Below are 16873 nucleotides of genomic sequence, written 5' to 3'. Positions count from 1 at the left end.
TGTGAGGTCTTTAATTTTGAAACAAATGAAAGTTTTAAGTAGGTCAACGAGTGCCAAGGCTACATCAGTTTTCAAAGACCCCGATGTAGCAAAAACATTGTCTACTATACATGACAAATATGTTGTCGTACCAGCAGACAAAGCCCAAAACAACACTGTTTTTATCTGCAAAACGTTTTATATCCAATGTTTATTATCAGAGGTAGACGTAGAAAATAATAGCAGTGATAAGACCTACACTGCTACCACTCTTTCCAAAGAAGAGATTGTGGAAAACCATAAATCTGTGCTATCCTCTTTTGGTCTCTCTACCAAGGACAATGATTGTGATTTACTGTCTATGTACTGGATTCCTAAACTTCACAAGAATCCATACAAACAATCTTTCATAGCTGAATCTGCAAAATGTACCACCAAACCTCTTTCAAAACTTTTAACTTCTATACTCACAACTGTCAAAGAGGGTCTACAGTCCTACCACAACACTTGTTACTCCCGTAGTGGTATTAATTCAATGTGGATCCTGAAAAATTCTTTTGGAGACAATCAGTTCAAGACTATTATCTGAATATAATAGCATTAAAACCTATGATTTTTCAACACTGTATACTTCTATTCCCCATACTCAGTTAAAATCCCGACTTAAAAACATTATACATCGTTGTTTTTCCAAAAAAGATGGTTACACCTAGATACAAATATATAGTTCTTGGTAGAGATTCCTCATACTTTGTAAGAAATAATTCCAAATCATCTTCCAAATATACAGAGGAAGATGTTTACAAAATGCTGGAATTTTTAATCGACAACATACTTGTCCAGTGTGGTGGACGTGTTTTTCAACAAACGGTTGGCATTCCAATGGGAACAAATTGTTCTCCTTTACTAGCTGACCTATTCCTTCACTCTTATGAGGCTGACTTTATAGCTGATCTGATCAGAAAGAAAGAATATTGTTTGGCTAGATCTTTTTATCTCAGTTTCCACTATATAAATGACGTATTATCTTTAAACAATCCTTATTTCGGGGATTTGATACATCGCATCTACCCAAAAGAACTTGAGATAAAAGATACTACAGACACTGTGAAGTCAGCCTCATATCTTGACCTACACTTAGAAATCGATGGTAAAGGAAAACTATTGACCAAACTTGACGACAAACGTGATGACTTTTCATTCAGAATTGTCAACTTTCCTTTCATCTGTGGCAACATCCCTTTGGCTCCTGCGTATAGTGTTCATATCACAACTCATACATTATGCCAGAGCTTGCCGAAACTATGCAGACTTTTTGTATCGCGCTAGAACTCTAACAAATAGGCTTCTGAAACAGGGTTATGTTGCTACAAGATTGAAGTCATCACTACAGAAGTTTTATGGTCGTCATAATGAACTCGTGGATCGTTATGGTGTATCCATCAGCACCATGAAAACTGATTTATTCAACGGGTCATAGTTTTCCTTTCCTCGTTTGTCTACCCAGGACTTGACTTTTTATGAGCAACTCGGCGGGTGTTTCTAGAAAAGCAGAGGACGCTTACCCTACCGGTGCACCTGGTCCATGCTCCCAGTTTTTAGTGGAGTCCGAGTTGCTCATTTACTTTTGTTACTTTGTATGTATGATTTTAGTTACTTTATGTTCTTTGTTGTGTATGTCTGTTTTCCATGTCTGATCTTTGTCCCTGGATTACATTCTTTTGATTACCGCTATAACCTTGGTTCTCTTGATTACTCTTTCAACAGTCATGCCCAAGTTTTAACAAAATCTGCCACATGACAAATATTTAAGAGAAATTTTTGTCATCAAATTTTACTAAATGTCTTTTTCAATTACCTTTTTGGAATGAATGACCTTTCAAGCAATATGATAAAAAAAATTTCTTAGTTACCATAGCAACAGAATAGTAAAAATAAAAGTTGGATATTTCAAATTTCCATTTTGTCTACATTTTCTTGTCCAAAGAATCGATCTTTTCTGATGATAGTCTTTTCACATAAATTTCTTGAATAGTATCAAATTGTCCTTTGAAACAAAATCGAGAATATAACAAAAGAACAAAAGCACTGTAATCCAAGCTACTCAAATGTTACTGTCAACTTAGATCCTGACATTTCTTCAGCATAAAGTTTATCAAACAATTCATTCTGTGCCACTGTAAAATAATTCTTCCAATCCCCAGCTTCACCTAAAGAATGAGTAGAAAAAAAAATAATGAATAATACAGTAAAACCTTTCTAAACAGAATCTTTTTCAGGCTGAACCATATGTTTGATTTGTGTTGATGTTTGGTTAATACAGGTTCAAAATGATTTTAAACTGTTAAAGATAGATTTCTGATTATGTCCGGTTGAAATAGTGTATCTGGTTTGTTCAGGGTTTGGTTGTAACATGCTTCACTGTACATCACTTAATGGTTCATGTGGGGCATGTAATAAGAATACATCTCGTTCCCATTAATTTATTTATATGTATAATAAAGAAATTGAAGGAATTTTGGTTGGTAATCTATGATTGCCCAAGGCAAGATCAAGATTGTAATCATTACGATCATGAACTTTTAAATAAACTGCATTATTGCTCATAAAATATAATTTTCCCATTATGAAGTTATCATGATGTTAACTTAGACCGTCTTTATGCTTCAATTAAGGTGGAAGGGATTGTTCTCATGAAGTGGCAATTTGTGCAGACCCGGGTGACTGAATAGAAATTTTAATAGCCCAATAATTATAAACACTCTTATACATGTAAATGTAGCTACTCTGTTTGAACATGAACAAATAATACCTTTCCTGTAATGCTTTGCGTCTGATTTTTTGTCTTTGACTGTCTCGTGAGCATTTTTCAATTTACTGAAAGAACACTTCATGGCAATCTCGTCAATTAGTTCATCTGTTGGGGTTTTCTCAAGGAAAGATGCTAGTTTTTTAATTTCCTCAATTGGATTCTGGAAAAAAAAAAATTTTAAAATCCCTCTTAATTAAGAAATGTCATTAAAACATTAGATTATTGATTATCGTTAATGTCAAAATAAAAAAAAAAATATTCTGGATTCTCATCCCCTCCCATCCCAATTTTTTCACCGTCCCTGAAAACTTTTATGTCGATTTCATTTTCCAGTTTAGTTTTATTTCTTTCAAATTGACAGCATTTTTCACTTAAATTGATCAAAAATAAATAATGAAATTCGCCCGCCCACCCCTATTTTGAAAATTACTGAATCATGAGAATCTAGGAATTTATTTATGATCGCCTGAACGTTATACTGCAGACATTACACGCATTTCAGGAACAGACCCTGCTTTGTTGTAGCCCTACACGTTGAGTCGTATTTTTGTCATGTTAGATTATAGAAGGAACAGCCTGCCAGTAGGTATTATGCATGTCGGGCCCAGGGCCCACTGTGACTCGGCCGGGGATCAACCCACAACCCCCCACTTCCAATCAATGGCATGCTACAATATGATCACCAAGGTGTCTTATAAATCAACTAACGGCGCCAATGTAAAATGCAATATTCTATTTTATTACCTAATTATAAGGTTTTATCTTGTTTATTAAATATACGCATATTTTTCTCTATTTTCAAAATTTATTCAGGACAGGGCGATCTATTGCACTGTCGATGTACTATTGCACGGTGCAATAGTCTCCTTGAAGAGTCTATTGCACTGACCCCATAATGACCTTTATCTAAGCCTTTTGATTGGTTGAACTTTTTTTAAGTGCTTCATTGAATTGGAATTTACACACAAAAAACTCGTCGGTAAAAACGTAGATGTGACTCTCGTCTGCCAATTCGTAAACATTGAGCGGTCAATTTCCTATTCCTGGTCAAATGGTTGTCTCTCTGACATATTCCCCATTTCCATTCTTTATTATATCTCATAGACAAATTAGGTAATAAAATAGTTATTAAATGGATTGGATGCAATAGACCAGAACATTTGTCCTTTGGTACTGAGAATGATCAAGTGTTCTATTGCACTCAGCCAATAGAACACTTGATCATTCTCAGTACCTCAGGACAAATATCCTGGTCTATTGCATCCAACCCATTTAATAACTGTATAAAATAAATATTTTATCATTATTAACGAACACAAACTTAGCAATGAAAACAAATACAGAATCAAAGAACAAAATACAAATCCCACCTCCAAAAAAAAGATCAAACAAACAAACATATAGGTATAAGTATATCAACAGGACTCAATTAAAACTATTAGAGCAGGAATCGGCATAGGTATACTGTAGTCCGAATTTCCTCTTATCCTACAAGCAAGAACGATGAGCTATATTATGCTTCAATACGTCTCCAGTGTAAGAGATTGCAATTCCATTCCTCTCTCTACATATATATATTTTGTACGCACTTCAATTCTCTTTAATAACAATCATAGGAATCTGATCTAACAAATCTATTCTGTAATTATTTTCCTGTATTTGCAGGCGGGTCCAGAAATTTTTAGAGGGGGATTACCCAGCTATGATTTGCTCATTTTGGCCCAAATATTACACAAAAATAGCACAATTATCCATCACAAAGGAGGAATCACCACTGAGATTTATTTCAATTAAAATTTTATACATTCTTAAAATAGATAATCAAACGATGACATATCCCCAATAAAAAGAGGAAGGTCACAAGATCTGAGGAAATTTGGATTGGGTACAATGGTGAGGTAAGCATCCTCTTCATTAAAAAAAAAAGATTTGTCAATTGCACTTTCAGTTGAAGCAGCTACCTTTACTTTATATTAACTCATGTGCATTTATGATGTAATGATGCACATAAACAAAAGCTAGGTTTGTTGTATGAAAAAATGAAGTAAAAAAAGGGTGGACAGAAACAACCTACAACCGAAGTAAATCGGACAGAACATTAAGAACAACCAAATAACCCAGATTCTAATAAGAATTTGGAAACTATGATTGTGCACCAGTACAATATATGAGACTCCTATTTCCTAAAGCAGAGCTGCTGTGTTTAGTTTGTACAATTACCTTCTTGAGTTCTTCATAATATAAAATGTAGATGAACTTGTTGTCTTCTGATGCCTTTTCAAATTCCTTTTCATATGCAAACCATCCACCATAAAGTTGTACTGAAAAATTTAAAGCAAAGGGGCAGATCCATAATTAATAATACAGAAATTTATAAAGTGGGGTTCTACTTATGTATATGTATATCATTTGTTACTTGTGCATGACACATCTGCCCCCTTTAAGCTCCCCTTTGCACTTTAAACAAATACTTATGATCAACAATAAAATTAAACTAACCATTGCCATAAAAACATGTCCTATAATTTGCATCAACCTAAATGTATGGACATTTAAAGAAACTAATCCATATTTACGTATCAAGTCTAATAATTTAATTTCATAAGTAAAACACTTTCTAATTGGATAAAAAATTTTGTCCATCATCGAATAGACCAAATTTTGGATCTGCCTGTGACGTCATTAACTTTTTCAAAGGTTTGCTCTTTGAATTTTGATACTAAAATTAAATTATAAGGAATGACTATTAAATTTTTTCTATTTAAAATTACCTCAATACCTGTTGTGTACACTTGAAAATAACCTGCTTTGCAGGTTATTTAGTGTGCACCACATGATTGAGATTATTTCTTCATAGACTAAAAATATATAATCGTAATTTCTTAAATAAACGAAAATGTATTATTTGAAAATAACACAAAAAATCAATAGAAATACACAATATCCCAAGGTTTCATAAAAATTGGTTTTAGCGTTTAAGAATTATTGACCACAAAAAAGGAAATCAGCCAATTTCCGAAGTCAAATTATAAAAAAAAAAATCAGAAATTTAGTTTAAAAAAATACATCTTTGAACAAAAACAAACAATTCTCCACCAAACTTTCATGAAATTTGGTACATTTAGCTATTATGTGTGAAGTGTGAGCAACGAACTGATGGATGGACAAACGATATACTATTATGCGTCCAGTCTATAGAAAGACCGGCGTATAAAATAATTATATCAACAATTGGCACTTGGTTAATTTCAGTCTAATCTATGAATTGAATAACGAAATGTAGGCAATAGTGATATTCTTAGAAAGAGATATTTGGCCACTCGGAGGAATAAATCCAGACCTATTTTATAAGCAATAGTGACATTCTTAGAAAGAAATACATATTATTTGACCTCTCGGAGGAATAAATCCTGGACCTAGTTTATAAGCAACAGGGACATTCTTAGAAAGAAAGACATTATTTGGCCACTTAGAGGAATAAACCCAGGACCTAGTTTATGTTAAAACATACCGTCTCCATTTGTGTTCATATCAAAGAACTTTGTCCATGGCAAATCAGCTAGTTCTTTTTTTCTATCTTTCAAAAAGAAATATCTCGAAACCAACATATCTTTAGGATTACGAATGATGTGAACAATTTTCCCTCCCTTTTGAATGAAATCCTTCGGAATCAATCGATATGGTAGGTGTGTATTTAACACTCGAGGTGACTCTGTGGTGCATACTACGTCTAGATCTTTCACGGCTTCTAGAAACAGTGTTTCCTTGCATTGTGTGGCATATTCAGCTTTGTTCTGATTAAGCATAATCAATATCTCCCAGGACCAGTGTGTACCTAAAATAAATGGTGATAATGGTCATTATGGCGATAAAATGTTTGATGTAACACGTTTTAACGCATCAGTCTTCATTCTTTATTAGTCTCATCAATAATGCCAAGTTGTTCTGATTCCGATTGGTGGTTTATACAGTCTTGACTATCCTTGCAGATCTCACACGACCGCCTCATTTGGGGATTGTGTTAGTAGATGTCTGTTAGTAGTTGGAGGTAGCGAAGCCCAGCCTTCATGATACCTGACCAAAGAACTCAGTCAGAGTATACATTGTATGTCCTACTAGCTGCTGGGCTGCTCTGTTGACGCTGTGACCTACTTCCAGTCCTACAGATTAGGAGTACATCAATGTGTAGAGTGCAAGTTATTCTTGAACTTTTTCTATGTAATAATCACTCAGATTTGATTCATGTAACGACAGATTCATTGAAGGATGCAGACCTTCATCATGGAACTACCGGTACTTGAAAATAAATGTACAGAAGCTAAATATGTATACCTGCTTTGATCATCCAAAGTCATTGTTTGGTTTGTTTTCACAATTTTATAAAGAGCACACAGTTGCATATCCAGAGATATACAAACAAAGGGATACAATGCAGGGGCAATTTTTTTTCAAGACAAATGAGAAATATGCATTACTTGTGTTAATAACTAGTAATATTTGCTCAATTACTGGCATTTATGGAACTATATTGCTTTCTGTCAATTTTTAAATGTTAAATTAAACAAAAAATTAAAACATTATCAAAAAAAAAACAAAAACAATAAATTAAAAAAATAGGAAGCAGGGCCCAGGATTAATAGGGGCAGACCCGGAGTACACCCTCTCTACAATTGGAAAAATATGGAATTTTTTAGCATGGAATCGAGATTTTCATCCCATTTTTAGACTTTTTCTTCAAACTGCCCCTCTAATAAAAAAACCTGGATCCGTCCTTGGGGACGAATGCAAAACAAACACACTAACAATTTTCAGCCCACGCTTGTTCAACATAAGCACTGAATAATTAATTACTCTTATAATTAGAAACTGAAATAGATAAGAAGACTACCAGATCATTAACTAATACGGTTTGTGTATATGGTTCTTCATAGGTAGTGTATTTAGTACATAAGCAGCACTCCACCTAAGAATCATGCAAAATGTGATGCATGGTTGGAAACCCTACACATATTTTTATTTTGACATTTTGTTTTAATGCTTAACTAAACAGAAAAAAAAACGTGAATTTTCATAGAACCTTTGTTCATAGGAGATTATAACTTTTATGGAGTGTACTGTAAACTTAAAAAAAAAGGAGACAACTCTGTAAATGACATAAAAATACAGTAGAAACCATTGTGAATTACCTCCTAAGAGCAGACAGATTTAATGAATGAATGAATATATATTTCATCATATTGACATTCAAAGAAACTAAATAACAAAACCAAAAAAAAAAAATAAAATGAAATAAAAATGTGCAGCCTTTTTGGGATGTATAACATATTACAGAATTTGCACCATTCTTAGCTTGAGTACAACTTCAAACACTAGCATTTAAAGATACATTGGTCTTACCGGATCTTGGATAGGATGTCAGTAAAATGTCATCATGTCTAGTTTCTAAATTCCTAATACTTTGTAGCCTTGCTTGAGGGTTTGCTGACATTCCAGGAAAATCTGGTAACTGCATGCCATCAAAAATGATGTACCCCATTTGAGATTTCTTGGAATTTTCTTGCTTGTCCTTGTCCATGATTCTAGCTCAAGGTGTCTAATGGCTCTGAAAAGGAGAAAATACTGTGAAAACGGATGCCATTTACTGACTCTCTTTTGGCTATAAGTAACCAGCCTTCGACTGTCGAAACTCGCCAAAATTAAATCATTTGCGAAAACTTCCCATCTAATCAAAATTAAATCTTCTATGTCACTCCAATTTCAGGTTCATTAACTGAATATAGCTGAAATATTGCTGCTTGGGCGTTAAACCCCAACAATCAATCAATCAATCTTTGTCACTCCCCTACAGCAAGCATCTAAAAGAGGAGAGCAACCTCTTTAATTAGACAATAGAAACTTTAAATCAAAAAATGCTTTCAAATATATAGTTCACTAAATAAAGAACATATCCGTACCTTGTGTTTCACTAAGTGTATAAATACACATATAATGTGCTAAGTGATCTGTACTGACTGTAGTAAGTCCTGAATAGCAATTACCTAAATATAACCTAACATTCATTCGGGGTTTTATTGACAAAGTCGTGATACGACCGAAATACAAATTTTGAGGTTAAACAGCCAACGTGTACATTTCATCTTCCCTGTAATATCAGTTTGATTATGTACTTCATTTATCAGGTTGTCAACAAAGCAACCAGATGCAACCTATAATCAGTCAATATCTAGATCGATATTGTAAAAGATAAAATAGAGAAGGGAAAGAAAATGAGACATGACTTCGGACACTGGCATATCCATAAATCTATAACGGATGAACCATGGATATATACTAGTATAATTATTAACCCAGTTTTGCATAGTTTTGCATAAAATGAAAACATTTAAAGACAGAGAAAGGGGTTGCAACCCATTGATATCCAGCTTACCTTTTTTCATAAGACTTCTCAGTACACTGTACCATTAAGAAATAAGTTAAAATCCGACTCAGTCGCAAATATACACGTTCGTTTTATTCTGATTGTATGATGAATCTAGCAGGTGGAGCTTAATAGTTAGAATCAGGCGGTTCAAATAGAAACACTACATCCAATGTCCTGTGTAAAGGGTAAATTCGCCATCTCTGCCACGCCAAGTGCTGATATCCCCACTCCTTTTTGCAAATGAATACAGTACCGTAACAGTTTCGCGGATTTGTAGTGCACATGCCCTATGATTGTTTTATCACATCTGTGAAGTACAGAATATACGTAGTAAATTAAAACAGGTACCGATTGTAGGTCAGTGGAGCGGATTGTTCTGAATCCTTCGAAAACCCTAATAAAGCTTTCCTGATTACCTATAGGATAAGGGACACAGCTCTTACAAATCATTGGAACGTTTGTATTCACCATTTTACATCAATCTCATGTAAGCATCAAATGAACTTGGACTGATTTCATTCTGTTTCAATTGCGAAACTGTTTCTGGTCTTCCGAAATAGCTAACAAAAGAGGTGGGCGAGTTTGGGAGAGGTAAGAAAACTGAAATAGCAAATATATCTCTGTGCAGGAGATTCACCTTTGTAACATCATGTACATAATCTCACAGACCAAAAACCGCTTCTCGATATTAGGTTCGGCAAAATATCACAGGGTATGATCATTAGACATTACAAATCCGCGACACTATTACCAGTGTACTGTACTCTTTGCATAAAGGTTGAGATTAGAACTGGGTGTGGCAGAGGTGCACGTGAAAGTTCTGTTATATAATTCTGTAAATAATTATATAGCAAAAAATGAAAATCAATGGAGTGTTCCCTTTTGGAATTATTGGATCCACCACTTTTCTCTTTATTAAAGCAATTTTCAAAGTCCCAGGTCTGTTAAAAAAATCATTGCTTCATCAAGTCAACACCAATAACTTCTTCAGCCATGAAAAAGGGCGGCTGGCAAGCTATTTTCTGACTTGGGGACATCGTGTGTAGAAACGGACACGTACTCTCAAACGTTGTAGGAATATACCAACAACCAATCAAATCATCGGTAGGAAAACACATTTTGATCCTTTTGTATCTAAAGAGTATTTCACTTAATAGACACAATTAACTTTCTTTACAACGAGAAAGAACATCAACTATACGCTATAATACGTTAAAGTATGTATTACGTCATTTATCAATGTCTCATACATCCTCGACGATAAGTCAAAGTTGGAACATTTATTCAATTATATATCTTAATAATTCTTAATTATTTTCAAAGATTACATTCATTAAAAGAGACGTGATCTTATACATGAAAGGTGACTAATATAACAATAATGTTATGGAATGTAACTAATGTCTGAATATATTATCTTGTATAAAGAACTTTGGTTCGATTTACGCAGAATAAAACGCGAAGCATGTGCTTCACGAGAAGTATTGTGTTTTAATAAAAGTTTAAAAAACTCATTGTTTCAAAATCTGTGTCGAAGTTCAAAGTTTTCATTTTCAAGAAAGAAAATATGTTTTAAATTTAAGAAATTTCTTGCTATAATTTCACATTCAAAATTGGAAAAATTCAGTCAAAACAATCCAAACAGTATGATGGCCCTTTTTTCAAATTTATAAAAAGGTCGAACAAATTCATTCCGAATTTTTTCAAGATCAATTTCATTTCGCAAACGATTAATGTATGATGTAATCCATGTCGTGATTCAGAGTTGAAAATTTAGAGTGTTAACCAACGTCACTTGATATTTAGTACAAAGTATTTTTATGACCAAGATACACTCCCTGTTAATATCAATAACTAGGTAAATCAATAGACAGTTGGTTTATCATCGTTCCACCTTTAAAACCTTTTTTTATAAATGCTTTTCATAGTTATTTTTTCACATTCAAAATTGATTGAAAATAGGTCAATGAATACTATGCGCTTTTTTTCACAACACTTTTATTGTGTAGGAAAGGAAACATTCAATTTAAAGTTTACCTTAAAGGTGCAACAACTCCAATTCCATGCATCAACCTTGGTTGCTTGTTTAATTTTATCTTTCTGTGTTTTCTTTTGTTGTGTTGTTCATTTATTCTGTCTATTTGTTTTGCTTCGGTCGCTAGAGTTTAAACCGTTGTTATCCTTAACTCTCCCTTCAAATTTCATTAGAAATATTGAATATACTTTGAGATATGTTTGAGTCAATACCGTCATAGGGCCTCCATATTTCACTCCTCCACCTGTCCCTTTCCTTGGCGGATTTCTGTCCCATGTCAGCTGGCATGTTCTCAGTTTAGGGTCAAAGGTTTGCCTCTAGGTGTTTTGTCAATCGTCCACTTTTCTCTTGCTTTTTGCTTTTTAAGGTTCAAATCCAGAGCTTGTTTGGTGATGTTACTCTCCGAATGTCCGTCGCAGTATGTGTCCAAGCCACCGCCACGTACGTATTTTATGGTTCAAATGACTGAAATTGGGTCGTTGCGTTCACAAAGTTCTGTGTTTATGATCTTTTCTAGTCATCAAATTTTATGAATCTGTCTTCAGCAATTGTTGCCACTCAAATGTGATATGAAGCGTAGGATTTGGTCAGTACATGAACCTTCTTTCAATTCTTCAGGTATCTTTTCTGTTTCCCAGATGTTTCTGAACAGGACTTGCAGGGCATCAAATGTAAATTCTGCGTTCACTTTCAATACCCAAGGTGGAATGTGATTTGGTCTTCATGCTTTTCCATTCCTGATTTTGCGATGCGCCTTTATGTTTTTATTATCGTTTTATGTTCAATTTGAACATCAATCCTTCTTCTGGTGGTAAGTTGGGAGATTCCGATACATGTATGTACTCTCCATTAAAGCTGCCAGCAAGGTGAACATTAATATCTTTGGAGTCCGAGTTGCGCATTTACTTTTGTTACTTTGTATGTATTATTTTATTTACTTTATGTTCTTTGTTGTGGTTGTCTGTTTTCCTAAGACTATTATCTGAATATAATAGCATTAAAACCTATGATTTTTCAACACTGTATACTTCTATTCCCCATACTCAGTTAAAATCCCGACTTAAAAACATTATACATCGTTGTTTTTCCAAAAAAGATGGTACACCTAGATACAAATATATAGTTCTTGGTAGAGATTCCTCATACTTTGTAAGAAATAATTCCAAATCATCTCCCAAATATACAGAGGAAAATGTTTACAAAATGCTGGAATTTTTAATCGACAACATGTTTGTCCAGTGTGGTGGACGTGTTTTTTTTCTCAAAAAAACGGTCGGCATTCCAATGCGAACAAATTGTGCTCCTTTACTTGCTGACCTATTCCTTCACTCTTATGAGGCTGACTTTATAGCTGATCTGATCAGAAAGAAAGAATATAGTTTGGCTAGATCCTTCAATCTCAGTTTCCGCTATATAGATGACGTATTATCTTTAAACAATCCTAATTTCGGGGATTTGATACATCGCATCTTCCCAAAAGAACTTGAGATTAAGAATACTACAGACACTGTGAAGTCAGCCTCATATCTTGACCTACACTTAGAAATCGATGGTAAAGGAAAACTATTGACCAAACTTGACGACAAACGTGTTGACTTTCATTCAGAATTGTCAACTTTCCTTTCATCTGTGGCAACATCCCTTTGGCTCCTGCGTATGGAGTGTTCATATCACAACTCATACGTTATGCAAGAGCTTGCCGAAACTACGCAGACTCTTTGTATCGCGCTAGAACTCTAACAAATAGGCTTCTGGAACAGGGTTATGTTGTTACAAGATTGAAGTCATCACTACAGAAGTTTTATGGTCGTCATCATGAACTCGTGGATCGTTATGGTGTATCCATCAGCACCATGAAAACTGATTTATTCAACGGGTCGTAGTTTTCCTTTCCTCGTTTGTCTAACCCGTACTTGACTTTTTATGAGCAACTCGGCGGGTGTTTCTAGAAAAGCAGAGGACGCTTACCCTACCGGTGCACCTGGTCCATGCTCCCAGTTTTTAGTGGAGTCCGAGTTGCTCATTTACTTTTGTTACTTTGTATGTATGATTTTAGTATCTTTGTGTTCTTTTTTGTGTATGTCCGTTTTCCATGTCTGATCTTTGTCCCTGGATTACATTCTTTTGATTACCGCTATAACCTTGGTTCCCTTTCCCTTGATTACTCCTTCCATGTCTGACCTTTGTCCCTGGATTACATTCTTTTGCTTTCCGCTAGAATCTTGGTTCCCTTGATTACTTTTCCAATATGTTGATCAAATTTCACTATTTTAAAAATTGACTTCTTTTTCTTTACCGGTTTGCTCTACCCGTCACCTGCCGTGTGATGTTATTAAGAGTATTGATGTTATTCCTTGCAACGGCCTTTTCTGCTTCCACAGCTATAGCTGGTTAATGTAATTCCTCCTATACCCTGTCTTGTTTTTCTCATTACATCCTTCCAAAGATCGATCCGTAGTTTTGTGCTCTTTTTGGCCTGTTTAAATTGGATCTTTGCGATCGGAAACTATGCGCTTTGATAAACTATCACGTCTTCAATTCATCTTCATCATCGTCTGGATACTGTTCATTATGTTTATTATGTTTTTTAGTTTGTTTTTGAAGTTCTACCAGAACGAAAAATTGCTGTTTCACCTTCATCGACATATCTGGAAAGACCCAGGTTGCTTTGTGGATGTATTTTTGAGGGACTGCTAATGTGCCGTCTATGACAAGGTTGATGTGTAAGCAAATGTCGACAAAGAATCTTGATTCTTGATGATATCACAAATTCTTTCTTCCTATTATGATATCTTTACCAGTATCATCTTTTTCAACTTCGGCGTTCATACAACTCACGACAATTAAAAAGATGGAAATTCGGCTATCTGTAAACCATTTAACTTTCTTCATCCTTCAATTAAATATAGACATAACATTTGGATAACTTTAACTTTCTGTACCTTTGACATAAATTTTACTACTATAATTCGTTCATTGACAGGATGGCCTTCTATGAGGGATTTTTTTAGTTAGAATTGCGATAGTTGTCTTTGTCGTTTGCTTGTTCAGAGAACAGTATGATATATCCTGAAGACAATTTGAGTGTCCCTGATAATTTCCACCTGCTAAGTCAAAATGAAGCCATCAAAGGAATTACGTGAGTATTTGCTGTTTCCTTTTCTGTAGCGTGGTTCTTGGGTTGCTAGCCCCATGCACAATCCTTGACCTTTTACATCCTGGCTCGATACCGTCCTTGGTGAGAATTACCTATTAAACATTTGAAAGATTTGTAGCTATAAATAACATCTAATTATAATTGTCACGGGTTTATGGAAAAGAAATGCAATAAAGAGAACACTGTTACAGTACAAAGAAATGAAAACTAATTAAAAAAATGTGTAATAATTAAGAAATAGACAAGTTAGTAAAACATTCAAGAACACATATGGGATTATTTTAAGGAACATCACACTAAATCTATAGAGGACCAGTGAAGATAGCTGAAGTTTTGAACAAGCATTTAGATGATTTTTGATTTAACATTAATGATTCAGAATTGAAAAGTTCCACTCAGCATGCCACTAAAAGAGGCGATGTTGTTAAATTTAAACTTCAAAGAGTCGTAGCACTTACAGAAGTAACTAAGAAGCGAATCAGTAACCAGAAAAGGTCACACACAAGTCATATGATTCCAATGGTATAAATTTAGATATTTACAAATAATGATAACAAAATGCGATGAAAAATACCACTTACCTTGCATTCTAAGCAATACATTTAATGACTAAACATATTTTGCATTTGGTAATTTTGTAATGTGTTACCAAACGTCACATAAAAAATGCTTGATTATTTTAAGAAACACAGCCCCTAAATGAATGCCAATTTTGATTGATTTGGTTTCTTTCGTATAATCATAAGACATTTGGCAAACATTGCAACCAGTGGATCACAAATTTATTCAATAAATAAGTATTTGTGTTTTCCGAACAGACCTCAACACTTCTGATATTGTAACTGTTGTAGTTTTACCTTCATGTTTTATAATATTTCTTGAATTCGTGGATCACATTTCTAATTGATTATCTTTCCCTTCCATAATTTAATGCACACAACTTCCTATCAAACAAAGATAGAGACCTTCATATTTTTACTTCATCTGTTTACATTCTCACGTAACGTTTTCAGGTCAATTGAACACATAACTTTTCGTTAAAACAGCAAAAAGCATCTGTTAAAATATTTTTGGTTTAAACCTGCATCTCTCAATATTTATTTTCTAGCAAACGCTTTATCTTCCAATTGTAGGTGCACCATTTCCTTGCTCATTTTGACTATTGATATATGTAACATGTAAGTATGATCTGCATACCTTTTAAGCTTGAACAGATTTTTCCTTAATCAAACAACATCAAATTACTATTATTTGTATAATGTTAAACTTCTAGTATCCAAAATCATTCTCGTGATGGAATTTGATATACTACATAGAGTTTTCTAACGTAGTTTTAACTGTCTATATCATCTTTGCAGGTTAATTAAATAAGACATGGCCCAGTCAGCCTCTAAAACCTGCGAGATTTGTGTCAGAGCCACAGGCATGTAGCTCTGTTAACAGTGTGAACAACTTTTTTGTCATAACTGTAAAGTTGGACACCAAAGATCAAAGTTGGCAAAGTCACACACATATCTGACTGATGAAGAAATCAACAAGAGAGTAATGATACATTGTAAACAACATAATTAATTATTCATTTTTCAAAGTTTGCAATGCGAAATCCAAGTTTGCAAAATGTGCGCCGTTCAATCACATAACGGACATAAGTTGTCGGAATTAAAAGAATATGCTTCAAATTTACGTAAAAACTGAATTGAAACGATCGAAAAAAAAAATTAAATGTATACTGTCAAACATAGAAATACTTAAGAAAAGTACTCATACCTTCCAACAGGAAGTGGAAACTGCTATTTGTTCCATAACAGATGAAGGGAAACGACTGAAACAATTCATCGACAAACATGTTAAAGAACTCATTCAAAGGATTAAGGAACAAGAATCAATTCAGATGATGGAATTCAGTAAGATTCGAGAAGACCTAGGAAGAGACGTCGAGAATCCGAACAGGTGTGAACAGCAATTGAAAACTTTTCAACAGGATGTTTATTATTCAGCAAGCAAATGGAACAATTACAATCAGATATTGATAAGTTAAATGTACAGACCTTACCATTTGTACCATCACTGAGCTACAGACACAAGCAAGCACAGGATGATGCGATTTCCGTGTTGATCTCTCGATATGAGGTTTGTCAATCTTTCAACTTTGAAAATGTGCTTTCTAACGTAAGGACAACTACAATACAAACAAAAAAGAAAAAAACAAACACACAAACAAAAATAAAACAACAGAAGAAGATTTATTGCAAAATACATTTCTAATTTAATGCTTTAAATTTGATGTTTTATATACACTTTATATTGTGCACTGGACATATTTTGATTGCACACATTTCGACTTTAAATAGATGTTCGCTCATACACTCCTTTTAGTAGACTTGTTTAGACAGGGTTTTGGATTATTCGTGATTTGGTTTAGACACGGTTCACCTTATTTATACAGTTTTGTTAATGATTATACATATT

At 34.1% G+C, this 16873-nt stretch overlaps 1 protein-coding gene and 1 long non-coding RNA gene across 3 annotated transcripts; one reads left to right on the top strand and one right to left on the bottom strand.

Annotated features, from left to right (window-relative positions):
* Nucleotides 1-1866: 1866 nt before the first annotated feature.
* Nucleotides 1867-9465, bottom strand: LOC148612317 (sulfotransferase 1B1-like). 2 transcript variants are annotated; one of them, XM_088593638.1, is made up of 6 exons: nucleotides 9219-9465; nucleotides 8189-8393; nucleotides 6303-6626; nucleotides 5012-5112; nucleotides 2792-2951; nucleotides 1867-2189 (listed from the first exon to the last, which is right to left on the bottom strand). In XM_088593638.1, exons 2-6 carry the CDS (start codon nucleotides 8364-8366, stop codon nucleotides 2080-2082), a joined length of 873 nt encoding a protein of 290 aa, XP_088449764.1. In that variant the 5' UTR covers nucleotides 8367-8393; nucleotides 9219-9465; the 3' UTR covers nucleotides 1867-2079. The 2 variants fall into 2 exon arrangements, with proteins under 2 accessions (XP_088449764.1, XP_088449763.1); XM_088593637.1 differs by lacking the exon at nucleotides 9219-9465 and adding an exon at nucleotides 8746-8969.
* A 4391-nt stretch (nucleotides 9466-13856) lies between these two features.
* LOC148612316 (uncharacterized) lies at nucleotides 13857-16409 on the top strand. Its single transcript, XR_015924357.1, has 3 exons — nucleotides 13857-14386; nucleotides 15538-15582; nucleotides 15763-16409. It is a non-coding gene; the product is annotated as an uncharacterized LOC148612316 (long non-coding RNA).
* Nucleotides 16410-16873: the final 464 nt, after the last annotated feature.

The sequence above is a fragment of the Perna viridis genome, chromosome 7, assembly GCF_037379345.1.
Source record: "Perna viridis isolate PV_CMFRI_1.1 ecotype Kerala chromosome 7, ASM3737934v1, whole genome shotgun sequence".
Taxonomy (NCBI): Eukaryota; Metazoa; Mollusca; class Bivalvia; order Mytilida; family Mytilidae; genus Perna; species Perna viridis.
Note: the sequence above shows the minus strand (reverse complement) of the source record. Positions and strands in the feature narration are given on the sequence as shown.